We start from the raw sequence: 11916 nt of genomic DNA on the forward strand, positions 1-11916 counted from the left end.
GCTCTTCCTCTTCCCCCACCTCCTCCCAGCTAATTAAGTTTTAGGTTTACTGATAGAAGGGGGAAAAAACAGAGTGGGCAGGGAGGAAAACCTTTTTTTCTTCGGAGAATGCAAGAGTGTGAGTGTGTGCCAAACTTCCTTCTCAGATACTAGATGCTAGAGCCAGCAAGCTTTTTTTTAAATCACCCTTTGCAAAGAAGTCTGGAGCAGAAGGATTTTGTCCAGAGGTGGGTCAGCCTGGCCAGTTCTTTCCCTGCATTGAAATGCCAATAGAGTGGGAATGGCAGAGGCTTCAAATGTAGCTCCCCCAGCGACGCTGCTCTTTGATGCCACATCCTGACCAAAGTGGTATTGCTAAATCAGCTGTAATGTTGAGTTACAGTAGTTTAGTCATGGGAATGCTATTAAACCTGCAGAGCTTTGATAACAATGATTACTTTTAAACTGTGGGGTTTCTCTGGACTGCAGCCACCAGTGTTCCCTCTAAGCTGAGTTAGTGTGAGCTAGCTACAGCTTTTTAGCCTCCAGCTCACAGATTTTTGTCCTAGCTCAGGGAGTCACAACACATTATACAACATTTTGTTGCGGGTCCCCTCTTGTTATTGTATGAACTTTGGACTGGTCCTAATAAAAAGCATTGTGTGACTTTTGCCTTTGGATCTTTCCTATGGCCCAGCATGGCTCCCTAGGATCTTAGAGCAAAAGATCAGTTAAATGTTTCATCCATCTACCACAGTACTGTCAATCCAGAGTGCTAGTCAGTTTCCAAGTTTCATCCACAGAACATTCCCACTGATGTTACTTTTAATGGAAAGTTTCAGAAACTGAATGTGGATATTCATAAGTACTATACTGCATACATAATATTCACCATCAACGAGTGTGACTCCGAGGGGGTTCATGGGATAATAAATCAGACTGCAGCAAGACTATCAGGTGTTTTCATTGGACAGAGAATTGCTGGAGATGACATGTCGCCTTGCAAACACTTTGAAACGAGAGGGAGTGAAGAAGGGAGACAGGGTTACCATCTACATGCCCCCCTGTCCGATGGCTGTGGCCAGTATGTTGGCCTGTGCAAGGATTGGCGCCATACACACTGTGGTATTTGCCGGATTCAGCTCTGTTGCTTTGGCGGAGAGGATCCAGGATGGTAAGTGCTTTGTGTCCTACAGATGTGTCCTCTACATAGAGACCATCTCCTTTTCTTGGCTTTCTCTTAGGAACATTAGCAGTCTTGTCATCAGCTCTTAGTGACCAACTAAAGTTTTAAAAAGAGTGATTATGCATAAGCCTTTCTGTTACTCACCCTGGCAGAAGAAATAAAAGTTGAGAAAACAAAAAAAGGATTTCCAGGTGGGGCTTGGAGATGTCCCAGAATTATAACTCATCTCCAGTCTACAGAAGTCAGATCCCCTGGAGAAAATGACAGCCCTGAAGAGTGAACTCTCTGGCATTAAACCCCATTGAGGTCCCTCCCCTCCTCAAACTCTGCCCTTCTAGGGCTCCATCCCCAAATCTCCAGGAGCTTCCTAACTCTTATGCCTGACGTAGCCTTTTGTCTCCCACACTGGGGGCTAGGGGCATTTTGTTTCATCTAGTCAGAACATCTAGTTATAACAATCTGTCTGTCATGTTCTTGGAATTTCTAGCCTTAATTTTTAAGAAGTAGCTTCCTTTCCTTTCCTTTCCTTTCCTTTCCTTTCCTTTCCTTTCCTTTCCTTTCCTTTACTTTCCTTTCCTTTCCTTTCCTTTCCTTTCCTTCCCCTGTTCTTAGACCTTGAACAATAAACCCCCCTTGAACAATAAAACTTGACAGCCATTGCCTGACTGCATGTTTTAATGTTTTACATTTTTTTCCACCGGAGTGTTGGTAGGCAGCAGGAGCTGGAGGCAGGAGATCTCCTGCTCCCAGCAGGAAAATCGCATTGCTTACGCAATCTTTTCCCCATGAGAAAACACTGGCGTCTGTTTTCCTCTTATGTTTTTCTTCCTATTCTCCAGTGTTTCTTTTTTTCTTTTCTTTTTTTTTCTTGACAAGGGGAAAGGTTTGTGATGTGGCTATGGTTGCCAGCTCTGACCTGGAAAATTCTTGGAGATTTGGGGTTGGTGCCTGTGCAGGGCAGAATTTGGGGAGCATTTTCGAGAATCTATGGTATACCATAGAATTTGCCTTCTAAAATTATTGTTTTATCCAGAACTGATCTCTGGACACTGGATGTTGGCAACCCTAGGTGTGATCCACTATAGGCCCTTTGTGTGTCCTTCACCAGCTGAAGACAAATGTGCTACAAAATCTCTTTTTTAACTTAGTCTGTGAAGCATTGGGGAGTAGCTGGGTCAAAGGGGAAGACTACAACGTGTTGCATTTAATTTCTTTTCTTTCACCTTCTCCAGCTGAGTCTGAAACAGTGATCACAGTGAACCAGGGCTTGCGAGGGGGCAAGGTTGTTGAACTAAAGCAGACGGTGGACCAGGCAGTGAAATTATGTCCCATGGTTAAACGAGTCTTTGTTTCAAAGAGGACAGAAGGAAAGGTTCCCATGTCAGCCCTCGATATACCACTGGAAGAGGTGAGATCATGTCCCCGTCTTCTCCATATCATTTGTGGACTCCCTGCTGTCCTCATTCCATCAGTATCCCACCTACAGTTGTTACAATGAATGTAGTACAAGCACGAGAACTCCTGACCTACCCAAAGAACAGTCAGGCAGTATATACTGGGAAATGCTGTCTTATCTTATCACAACAACAACAGTGGTACAAGCATGACTTGGGTTGGCTGAAGAACATCCTAATCCCGGCATGGGAAACAAGACTCTATTAATATATGATGACGAGGTAGGCATAGAGTTGCTCTGGTGTCTGTGCCTCCAGCAGGGAGAAAGGTTCATAGGATTATACAAAATGGCACAATGAGAGACCTCCTCTAATGTATCCAGGTGCGGTACTGGTGTACCACATCAAGGTTCAGGACTGAATCATTTGGCCAAGAACTGTGGCGTTGTGCTAGTGTAGGAATATTTATAGCCAACTTTATGTAATGGTATGCTGTTTGTAGATTGGAACCTTAAACCATGATGCCTATCCTGCTCGTAGTTTTTTAAAAGACAAAATTCAACTTATGTCCTAAGTGCCTTGTCTGAGTACTCCCATCCCCTTAAGCAACTTTTGACAGTGTTCTTGGAAACAGCTTGACATGGAGCTGTAAAAGCTTTTCTGTTCAGGCATGAGGGCTTATTTTAGTTCTGGTACATGGGAAACTAAAGGAGACCTTGGAGCCTTTGAAGAGATCCAACTGACAGTGCTTTTCTGCTTTCCATGATAGGCAATGATGAAAGAGGATGTGACTTGTGAGCCTGTTGCTTTGGAGAGTGAAGATTTTCTGTTCCTCCTTTACACGTCAGGCAGCACTGGAAAACCCAAAGGCTTGGTCCACTCCCAGGCTGGCTATTTGCTGTATACTGCCATCACGCACAAGGTAAAGATGCCCAAACAAGACTCTGTTAACCTGCCATGTGGCATTTACACCTGACCATCTCCAAGACATCTCTGTCCCTAAGTGATCTCATTCATTCTCTGTGAAAGGGGATCTGTCTAGTCACAAGCTTAACCGTGACTAAGGCCATAGCAGATGCAAAGCCAGGCAGGCAGCAGTGAGCAGTCAGTTGCCAACATCCAGGAGGGGCCTGGAATTTCCCCCAAGTTACAACAACTGATGTCTAGACTAGAGAGATCAGTCCCCCTGGAGAAAATCAGGCCTGTAGCTGTAGCGAACCTAAACAGCATGATAAAAAGTAGAGACATCACCCATGGTCAGAGCAACGGTATTCCCAGTAGTCATGTATGGCTGCGAGAGTTGGACTATAAGGAAGGCTGAGCGCCGAAGAATAGATTCTTTTGAACTATGGTGCTGGAGAAGACTCTTGAGAGTCCCTTGGACTGCAAGGAGATCAAATCAGTCAATCCTAAAAGAAATCAACCCTGACTGGTCCCTGGAAGGCCAGATAATGAAACTGAAGCTCAAATACTTTGTTCACCAAATGAGAAGGGAGCACTCACTGGAGAAGACCCTGATGCTGGGAAAGATTGAAAGTCAAAGAAGATGGGGACGGGAAAGGATGAGATGGTTAGACAGTGTCATAGATGTAGGGCTGCCAACCCCCCTGGTAGGGCGGAATTCCCCCCGCCCCGGAGGCCCGTTACCCGACGCCGGGGAATCCGGGCCCGGGGGGAACTCCGCCCCGGCGTGCGCGTCACCCGGAAGTGACGTCGCACGCTGGGGGCGGGGCCACGCCATTTGAGGGGAAAACTCTTTGTTTTCCCCGGCAGGACGCTCCCCCGCCGGTCCGTTTTCAAGATTTGGCAACCCTACATAGATGCAACGAACATGAAATTGAGCCAACTTCAGAGGACGGCGGAAGACAGGAGGGCCTGGCGTGATGTGGTCCATGGGGTCACAAAGAGTCGGACTTGACTGTGCGACTGAACAACAACAGAAAGCTACAGTGGGCATCTCGGGGCTAGGACCCCTGACTTACTGGCAAGGCCCCAGGACTTCCCATCCTGCCCAGGGCCCCCAAGCAGCAGCAGGGAAGGAGCCGGGTATTCCTTTAATTCGATTAGCCAGTGCCCCCTATGAAATTTAAATGCCCCCCTGACTTTAAAAATCCTGGCTACAGGCCTGGGAGGAAATCGCTTCAGATGGTGGACTCTATGGTATTACGTCCTTGCTGAGCTCCCTTCCCTCCTCCAACTCTGCCTTCTGCAGTCTCTGCTCAAAGGTTGCTACCCTGAGCCTGTCAACTGGCAGGAGACTCATGTTCAGGGGGGCGGGGGGCTTACTGGTGACAGAAGTGACGTCATCATGTTGCCAGCAACACTCTAGGATTTGGATGAATGCTAGAGCTTCATCTGACACAATGACGCCACATTTGGGTCACGCTGGAAGTGATTTAATGGCATCAGGACACTGCTGACCATCTCCCCATTTCCCCCTCCCCTCCCCCACACACCTGAGTGGCATGGATGGGGTGGGTGGGGTGAGAAGTTTCCCACCAAACCAGGAGTTCTGCCAAGCCTACAATCCACCCTCTGATCTCCAATCAAGCCCACAGTTTGTGAGAAAACAATTTTTTATTTCCTTTTCCAAATGTAGCCACTGAAGCTGCTTTTTGGAGGGGAAGAATTTCATGGGGGATCTTTAATCCTTTCTTCCCCCACCATTTTCCTGCTGACTTCCCCTGAGCTGCTTTTGCTCCTGCTGAGGAACATGTAAAGGTACCCATAAGCTCCAGTGAATTCCATGGACATGTATAGGATTGTAGCTTTCATTTGGCAGGTGATCCTAATCGAGTTTCCTGGATTGAAATCCTTTATTTCAGATTTCCTTCAGAGTAAATCACATTAGACTGGGTTATTAGTCTAGTCTTCAGATCTCTTTGTCATGAGATGAGAGATTGTTTGGCACAGGTCAAACCCTAGGACTTAGTGGAAAGTATTTCTGCAATGTTACTATGACTGGGTTCTGACCTACCCTCTAATCTATGTCAGATATGGACAAGACCCAGGAAGCCATGCAGACCAAAGGGGACCCCACCCCCATACAACACTTGCTGTACAATGTGCACTTTGTTAATTGCTAGTGGGACTGTAGAAGACTTCTGAGAGTGTGTAACTCCCTAGCTAGGAATGGAATGAAGCTGAGGTTATAAGTGCAGGAGCATATATAAGGAAATATGAATGCAAAGAGCTCTCAAGATAATAAAAATCCAGTACACTTTGTTCCAATTACTTTTGGAAACTATGAAATAGGACTGGAACAAGTTCCCGCTTCTTTCCCCCAGCTGGTAACAGCAGGCTGGTAGTGCCTGAAAACAGTAGAGAATGACAACTTTCCATTGCAAATGCTGTTATACTTCACCCCCCCCACACACACAATCTTCTCCTCTGGAATCCTAGTCTGTCAACAGCAGGATGGCATTGCTACAGCAACCCAAATAATGGAATCAGAAAGTGGTGAGGATACTGTTTGAAATAACAGCTCCAAAAGCAGCAGCTAGGAAACTTGAGAAGGGTTATTGGAGAATATTGTGGCATAAATACGGACAGGAAGTGAGATAAGAAGGAATGGCTCCAAGAAAAGCAGAGAATTTGCTAATGCATTCAAATATGTAATCTAGTAATTGCTAAACACACGGCAACGGTTTTGACTCAAGGGCAGTATTAGTAAACTGACAGCAGCTACAGTCAGCAAAGTGACACTGAGAAATCACATCACAATGATGCAGATGTGAATACAGAACCAGGCTGTCCATTAAGATGATAAGAACATAAGAGAAGCCAATGTTGGATCAGGCCAATGGCCCATCCAGTCCAACACTCTGTCACTGTACAGTGGCCAAAAATACCAGGTGCCATTAGGAGGTCCATCAGTGGGGCCAGGACACTAGAAGCCCTCCCAACTGTTGCTTCCTCCCAAGCACCAATAATACAGTGCATCACTTGCCACAGACTGAGGGTTCCTATCTATACCTTGTGGCTAATAGCCACTGATGGACCTCTGCTCCATATGTTTATCCAATTCCCTCTTGAAGCCGTCCATGCTTGTAGCCGCCACTACCTCCTGTGGCAGTGAATTCCATGTGTTAATCACACTTTGGGTGAAGAAGTACTTCCTTTTATTTGTTCTAACCCGACTACTCAGCAATTTCATGGAGTGCCCACGAGTTCTTGTATTGTGAGAAAGGGAGAAAAGTACTTATTTTGCGACCTGCTCTATCCCATGCATACTCTTGTAGACCTCGATCATGTCATCCCTCACTCATCGTTTCTCCAAGCTAAAGAGCCTCAAGTGCTTTAACCTTTTTTCATAGGGAAAGTGTTCCAACCCTTTTATCATTCTAGTTGCCCTTTTCTGCACTTTTTCCAGTGCTATAATATCCTTTTTGAGGAGTGGTGACCAGAACTGTACACAGCAGGGCTATTTTTGGGCAGGAACACACAGGAATGGAGTTCCGGCTGGCTTCAGAGTTGGCCACACCCACTACACCCAAGCCAAGGAAAGGCAGTTTAAACCGCCTCCCCTCCCCTCCAAGGGCCGGCTTGCCCGGGCTCCTCACAGCCACGGGGCGCCCGGGCAAGCCATGGGGTGTGGCCTATTATGCTAATGAGCTGCACTGTCTAATATGCTAATGCGTTTCTGCTGTTGGGTGTGGCCTATTATGCTAATGAGTTCCTGCTGGGCTGTTTCTACCAAAAAAGCCCTGGTACACAGTATTCCAAATGAGGTCGCACCATCGATTTATACAGGGGCATTATGATACCGGCTGATTTGTTTTCAGTTCCCTTCCTAATAATCCCCAGCATAGCACTGGCCTTTTTTTTTTATTGCAGTCGCACACTGTCTCGACATTTTCATTGAGTTATCTACTATGACTCCAAGATCTCTCTCTTGGTCAGTCTCTGCCAGTTTGGACCCCATCAAAATGTATTTATATTTAGGATTTTTGGCTCCTATGTGCATCACTTCGCACTTGGCCACATTGAACCCCATTTGTCACGTTGATGCCCACTTGCCCATCCTCAACAGATCTCTTTGGAGTGCCTCACAATCCTCCCTGGTTTTCACCACCCTGAACAACTTCGTGTCATCCACAAATTTAGCCACTTCACTGCTTACTCCCAATTCCAATAATTAACGAACAAGTTAAAAAGCATCAGATCCAGTACTGATCCCTGCGGTACCCCACTGCTTACCACCCTCCACTGAGAAAATTGCCCATTTATACTCACTCTCTGTTTCCTATTAATTAGTCAGTTTTTGATCCACAAGAGGACTTGTCCTTTTATCCCATGACTGTTAATAATCAGGATAAACCTTGCAGGGCATTTGTGGAGCAAGTGGTCTCCTCCTGGCTTGGGGAATGTTTGTGAAATGTTTTGATGTAATTACCGGCAATATAAGAGATGGAAGGGAATGACATACTGAAAATTGTCCTGAAGAACAATCACAGATTACTTGTATATTACATCTTTTCTTAACATTATCAGGTTTTATCCTTCTCTCTTTCCCTCCTAGACCTTCACACATCACCTTTTTTAAAGGGAGGGGGGTATTCATATCTCTTTAGATCATATGGGAGAATGCCTTTTCAAGAGGTCTTCTTCACAAGCTTCATTTTTCATGAGTAGAACAAATTTTGAGTCCAGTAGCACTTTTAAGACCAACAAAAGGTGCCACAGGACTCAAAATGTGTTCTACTGCTTCAGACCAACATGGCTGCCCACCTCTTTCCCTCCTAGACCTTCACACATCACCTTTTTTAAAGGGAGGGGGGTATTCATATCTCTTTAGATCATATGGGAGAATGCCTTTTCAAGAGGTCTTCTTCACAAGCTTCATTTTTCATGAGTAGAACAAATTTTGAGTCCAGTAGCACTTTTAAGACCAACAAAAGGTGCCACAGGACTCAAAATGTGTTCTACTGCTTCAGACCAACATGGCTGCCCACCTAGATCTATCTTTTTTTAGTGTTAGTGATTACTGCTGTCAGTGTGAGTTCACATCAACAGAGGATAAGAAAAGCACAACCTTAGGCCATGAATGAGATTCTTGCCTCGGTCCCAGTGCTTTCTGAGAAATATGGATGAAGCTGTGTTTATGGCATCACCTGAGAGTACAGCAGAGCACAGCATGAATGACCTTTTGCCTCACTAAACAGGTGTGCTGGCTACAGATTACAAAAGCAAAATAAGTCATAAGTGACTGGCAAGTGTCTCATTCTATCCTATCAAAAGAGATAGATGTGATGGTTTCCTACCCCATGAGCATATCTTACTACTACCATTTTTCCCCCAAGAGAGGGAAAAGAGGTGGTGTCAATATGAGTGAGCTTTCCAGGAGCAGAAAGGCTGTTTATTTATTTAAAACATTTCTATGCCATATCTCCACACAAATAGGGTTCCCAAGGCAGCAAACATTACAACATTAAAACAGCATTTAAAATAATATAGAAAATAATTCCATAAAAAACATATAAACACAGAAACACCCAACATCAAAACCAGGGAGGAGAGCCAATAACAGTTATTGGGGGTATGCCACTCTAGGACACTCCAGTTGCAAACATCATCTTTTCCAGAGTTATTCTGTAAACTCACTGAGTACAGAAGAAAGCTCCAGGTTTTGTCTTTTATTACCTTCTCTCTGGCAGTATGTGTTTGACTACCACGATGGAGATGTCTTTGGGTGTGTTGCAGACATTGGTTGGATTACAGGACACAGCTATGTGGTTTATGGACCTTTGTGCAATGGAGGAACTACAGTCCTTTTTGAGAGCACTCCAGTATACCCTAATCCAGGTAAACAAAAAAAAAGGTGAACTGCTGTGCTTGCTCACAGGTGACCCATGGCTAGATCCAGTCCCCAGAGCAGCTCAGTCCCTTCTCAACTTGTACTGCCCAAGTTTAATCATGGCGTGGCTATAAATTAACCACTATTGCTCACTGTTTCACTTTAAGGAAAAGAAGCAATGTGTTTCCATGTACAATTCATATAAATTAATCTTTGGACACATTCTGGGGAGGCAAAGGACCATTACCAATTCACCTCTTGAGAGGATCTTTCTGATATTGGGGGAGCTTTCTCCAAAATTCATGCTGTAGTCTTACTCTGAAATGAGAAGGGCCAATTCAAATATCACAGTCCTTGGGTCCCCCACATTTTTGCCATGGGTCATGTTGATCAAGTGTGGTCTGGGAGTTCCATGCTTATGACATAATTTGAAGGCAGGCACAGGCCCAACATGGATCAAGACCATGATGTGTGGGGAAGGGAGGCTTACGCCTTTTCCCCATACTGTTTTCCCAGCCTGGAACAGCCTTGGAGACCTGCTATTTGTCCTCTTGGGGACACTTGCACATAGCCATTACTACTTGCAATTTCCCCAGAAAGACAAAAAGCAGCTCCCAGGGGCAGTTTCATAAGAACATAAGAGAAGCCATATTGGATCAGGCCAATGGCCCCTCCAGTTCAACACTCTGTGTCACACAGTGGCCCAAACCCAGGGTCCATCAGGAGGTCCACCAGCAGGGCCATAACTCCAGAAGCCCTCCCACTGTGGCCCCCCAAGCACCAAGCATTTGATAAAATGATGCAGGGAGAAAGCTTAAACCTCCATCTCACAATATTCTATGGTCCCATACCAAAATTGGACTCACATTTACCCATAAACTAAGTTCTGAGCATGGAACTGTCAGCAGCCATTGATCAACATGTGGCAGACACGTGGACTCTGCCACTGTAGCCCTCTGCTCAGGAACCCTCAGCATGTTGACTGAATTGAGTGAACACATGGAGAGTGGCACCTATGCACAAAGAAAGTGTCCACATGTACATTACCTCCCTGTGATTCAGAATGCTGTTTTCCAATCACATTACTTCCCTGTGGTTCAGAATGCTGCTTTCCAGTCACAGGAATCGAGCATCCACGTAGGCAGTTCCTCCACGAGTAGGTGCTATGCTCACAAGCTGGTGATCATCTGGAGTGGGGGAGGCACAGCCAGCACACTCAGTCCCATTCCTACTGTCTGCATATTCATTCAAGGCACAAAGGAGTCACATGACTAAGGCTGCATGCAGACATACATAACTTGAGCCATGAGCCTCCTGTGAACATGGTGTACATATATACTTGGGGGTGGAAGACTTGTTCTTCCTGTTTTTCCCTGTTTGCTGCAAGGGAGGCCACACAGAGTGTTGCCTGACTGACCAAACTAATATCATAAGGCACATTCTCCCCCACCAATACTGTTTTTCTATTTTAAAAGGCTGATTCTGGCTTTTTTAAAAAAGGAACTGAACAAATGGGCAAGTGACTGTATCATCAGGCAGAGGGTTTTTCTTTCTTTTCTTTTTTTTAAGATAGGCTGCCTGATGCAGGAGGCAAAGGTATGACTAATTTGAGTATCAGGCGGGAAGAACCCGTGTCCTGAGGTAACTGGATCTTTTTTCATATTCTAGGACGTTACTGGGAAACTGTGGAAAGATTAAGAATAAATCAGTTCTATGGTGCCCCTACTGCTATTCGCCTACTGCTGAGATATGGGGATGACTGGGTGAAGAAATATGACAGATCTTCCCTCAAGATCCTTGGATCAGGTGTGTACCAAGCCAAACGACTGGTCTTGGCTAGCATATTTATGGCTAAGTCATATTAGAATCCCCATTTACTCTGGACCAGGAAATGGGATGGTGGAATTCAGAACTGAAGTTTCAGATGAATCAGAAATAGTAATACAACACAACTTCATGGAGACCATATAGAAGACTGAAAATGCTAGGTAGCCACATATATTCCCATGAGGGCCAGCTGTAAGGCTTAAGACTTTACTAGATCATTGATTTATATGTTGCTTGCCTTTTTTCTTCCTCTTCAGTGGGAGAACCTATCAACAAGGAAGCTTGGGAATGGTACTTCAATGTGGTTGGAGACAGGCGGTGCCCTGTAGTTGATACCTGGTGGCAAACTGGTAGGAAAACAAAAATAATATTAAAGCCCTTACCTAAGCAATTCTCAGTTAGGCAGGGATTACGTACACAGTTCAGTAAATTTGGTGTTTTTCAAACAGGTGCCCAAAGAGACACAGTCTACCACTAGAACAGGTTCAAATGTATAAGTGTGGACATTTTGCAAAATAGAGTATCACAAGGGGGGACCCGCGATACTCGCGGGGGGGGGGAGGCAGAGGAGGAAGCAGCAGGAGGAGGTTCAATTCAATTCAAAACCTTTATTGGCATGGATCAGAGTCATAAACAGTCACCCTTCAGTTCATTGATTAAACACATAACTTCCTCATTATAAGGCAGTTACAGAAATTAGCCACCGCTTCAATAACCACTGTATTTTGTGAAGC

At 45.2% G+C, this 11916-nt stretch overlaps 1 protein-coding gene across 1 annotated transcript in view; it reads left to right on the top strand.

The window, feature by feature from the left end:
* The window catches only part of LOC107123182 (acetyl-coenzyme A synthetase 2-like, mitochondrial), a 40746-nt gene that overhangs the window by 10218 nt on the left and 18612 nt on the right, over window positions 1-11916 (top strand). The window contains exons 3-8 of the mRNA XM_015426369.1: window positions 954-1153; window positions 2398-2573; window positions 3329-3481; window positions 9216-9363; window positions 11024-11161; window positions 11440-11532. Coding sequence (XP_015281855.1) covers window positions 954-1153; window positions 2398-2573; window positions 3329-3481; window positions 9216-9363; window positions 11024-11161; window positions 11440-11532 — 908 coding nt within the window. The remainder of the gene's footprint in view (window positions 1-953; window positions 1154-2397; window positions 2574-3328; window positions 3482-9215; window positions 9364-11023; window positions 11162-11439; window positions 11533-11916) is intronic.

The sequence above is a fragment of the Gekko japonicus genome, unplaced genomic scaffold (assembly GCF_001447785.1).
Source record: "Gekko japonicus isolate JY-2015 unplaced genomic scaffold, Gekko_japonicus_V1.1 scaffold719, whole genome shotgun sequence".
NCBI classification, from domain to species: domain Eukaryota; kingdom Metazoa; phylum Chordata; class Lepidosauria; order Squamata; family Gekkonidae; genus Gekko; species Gekko japonicus.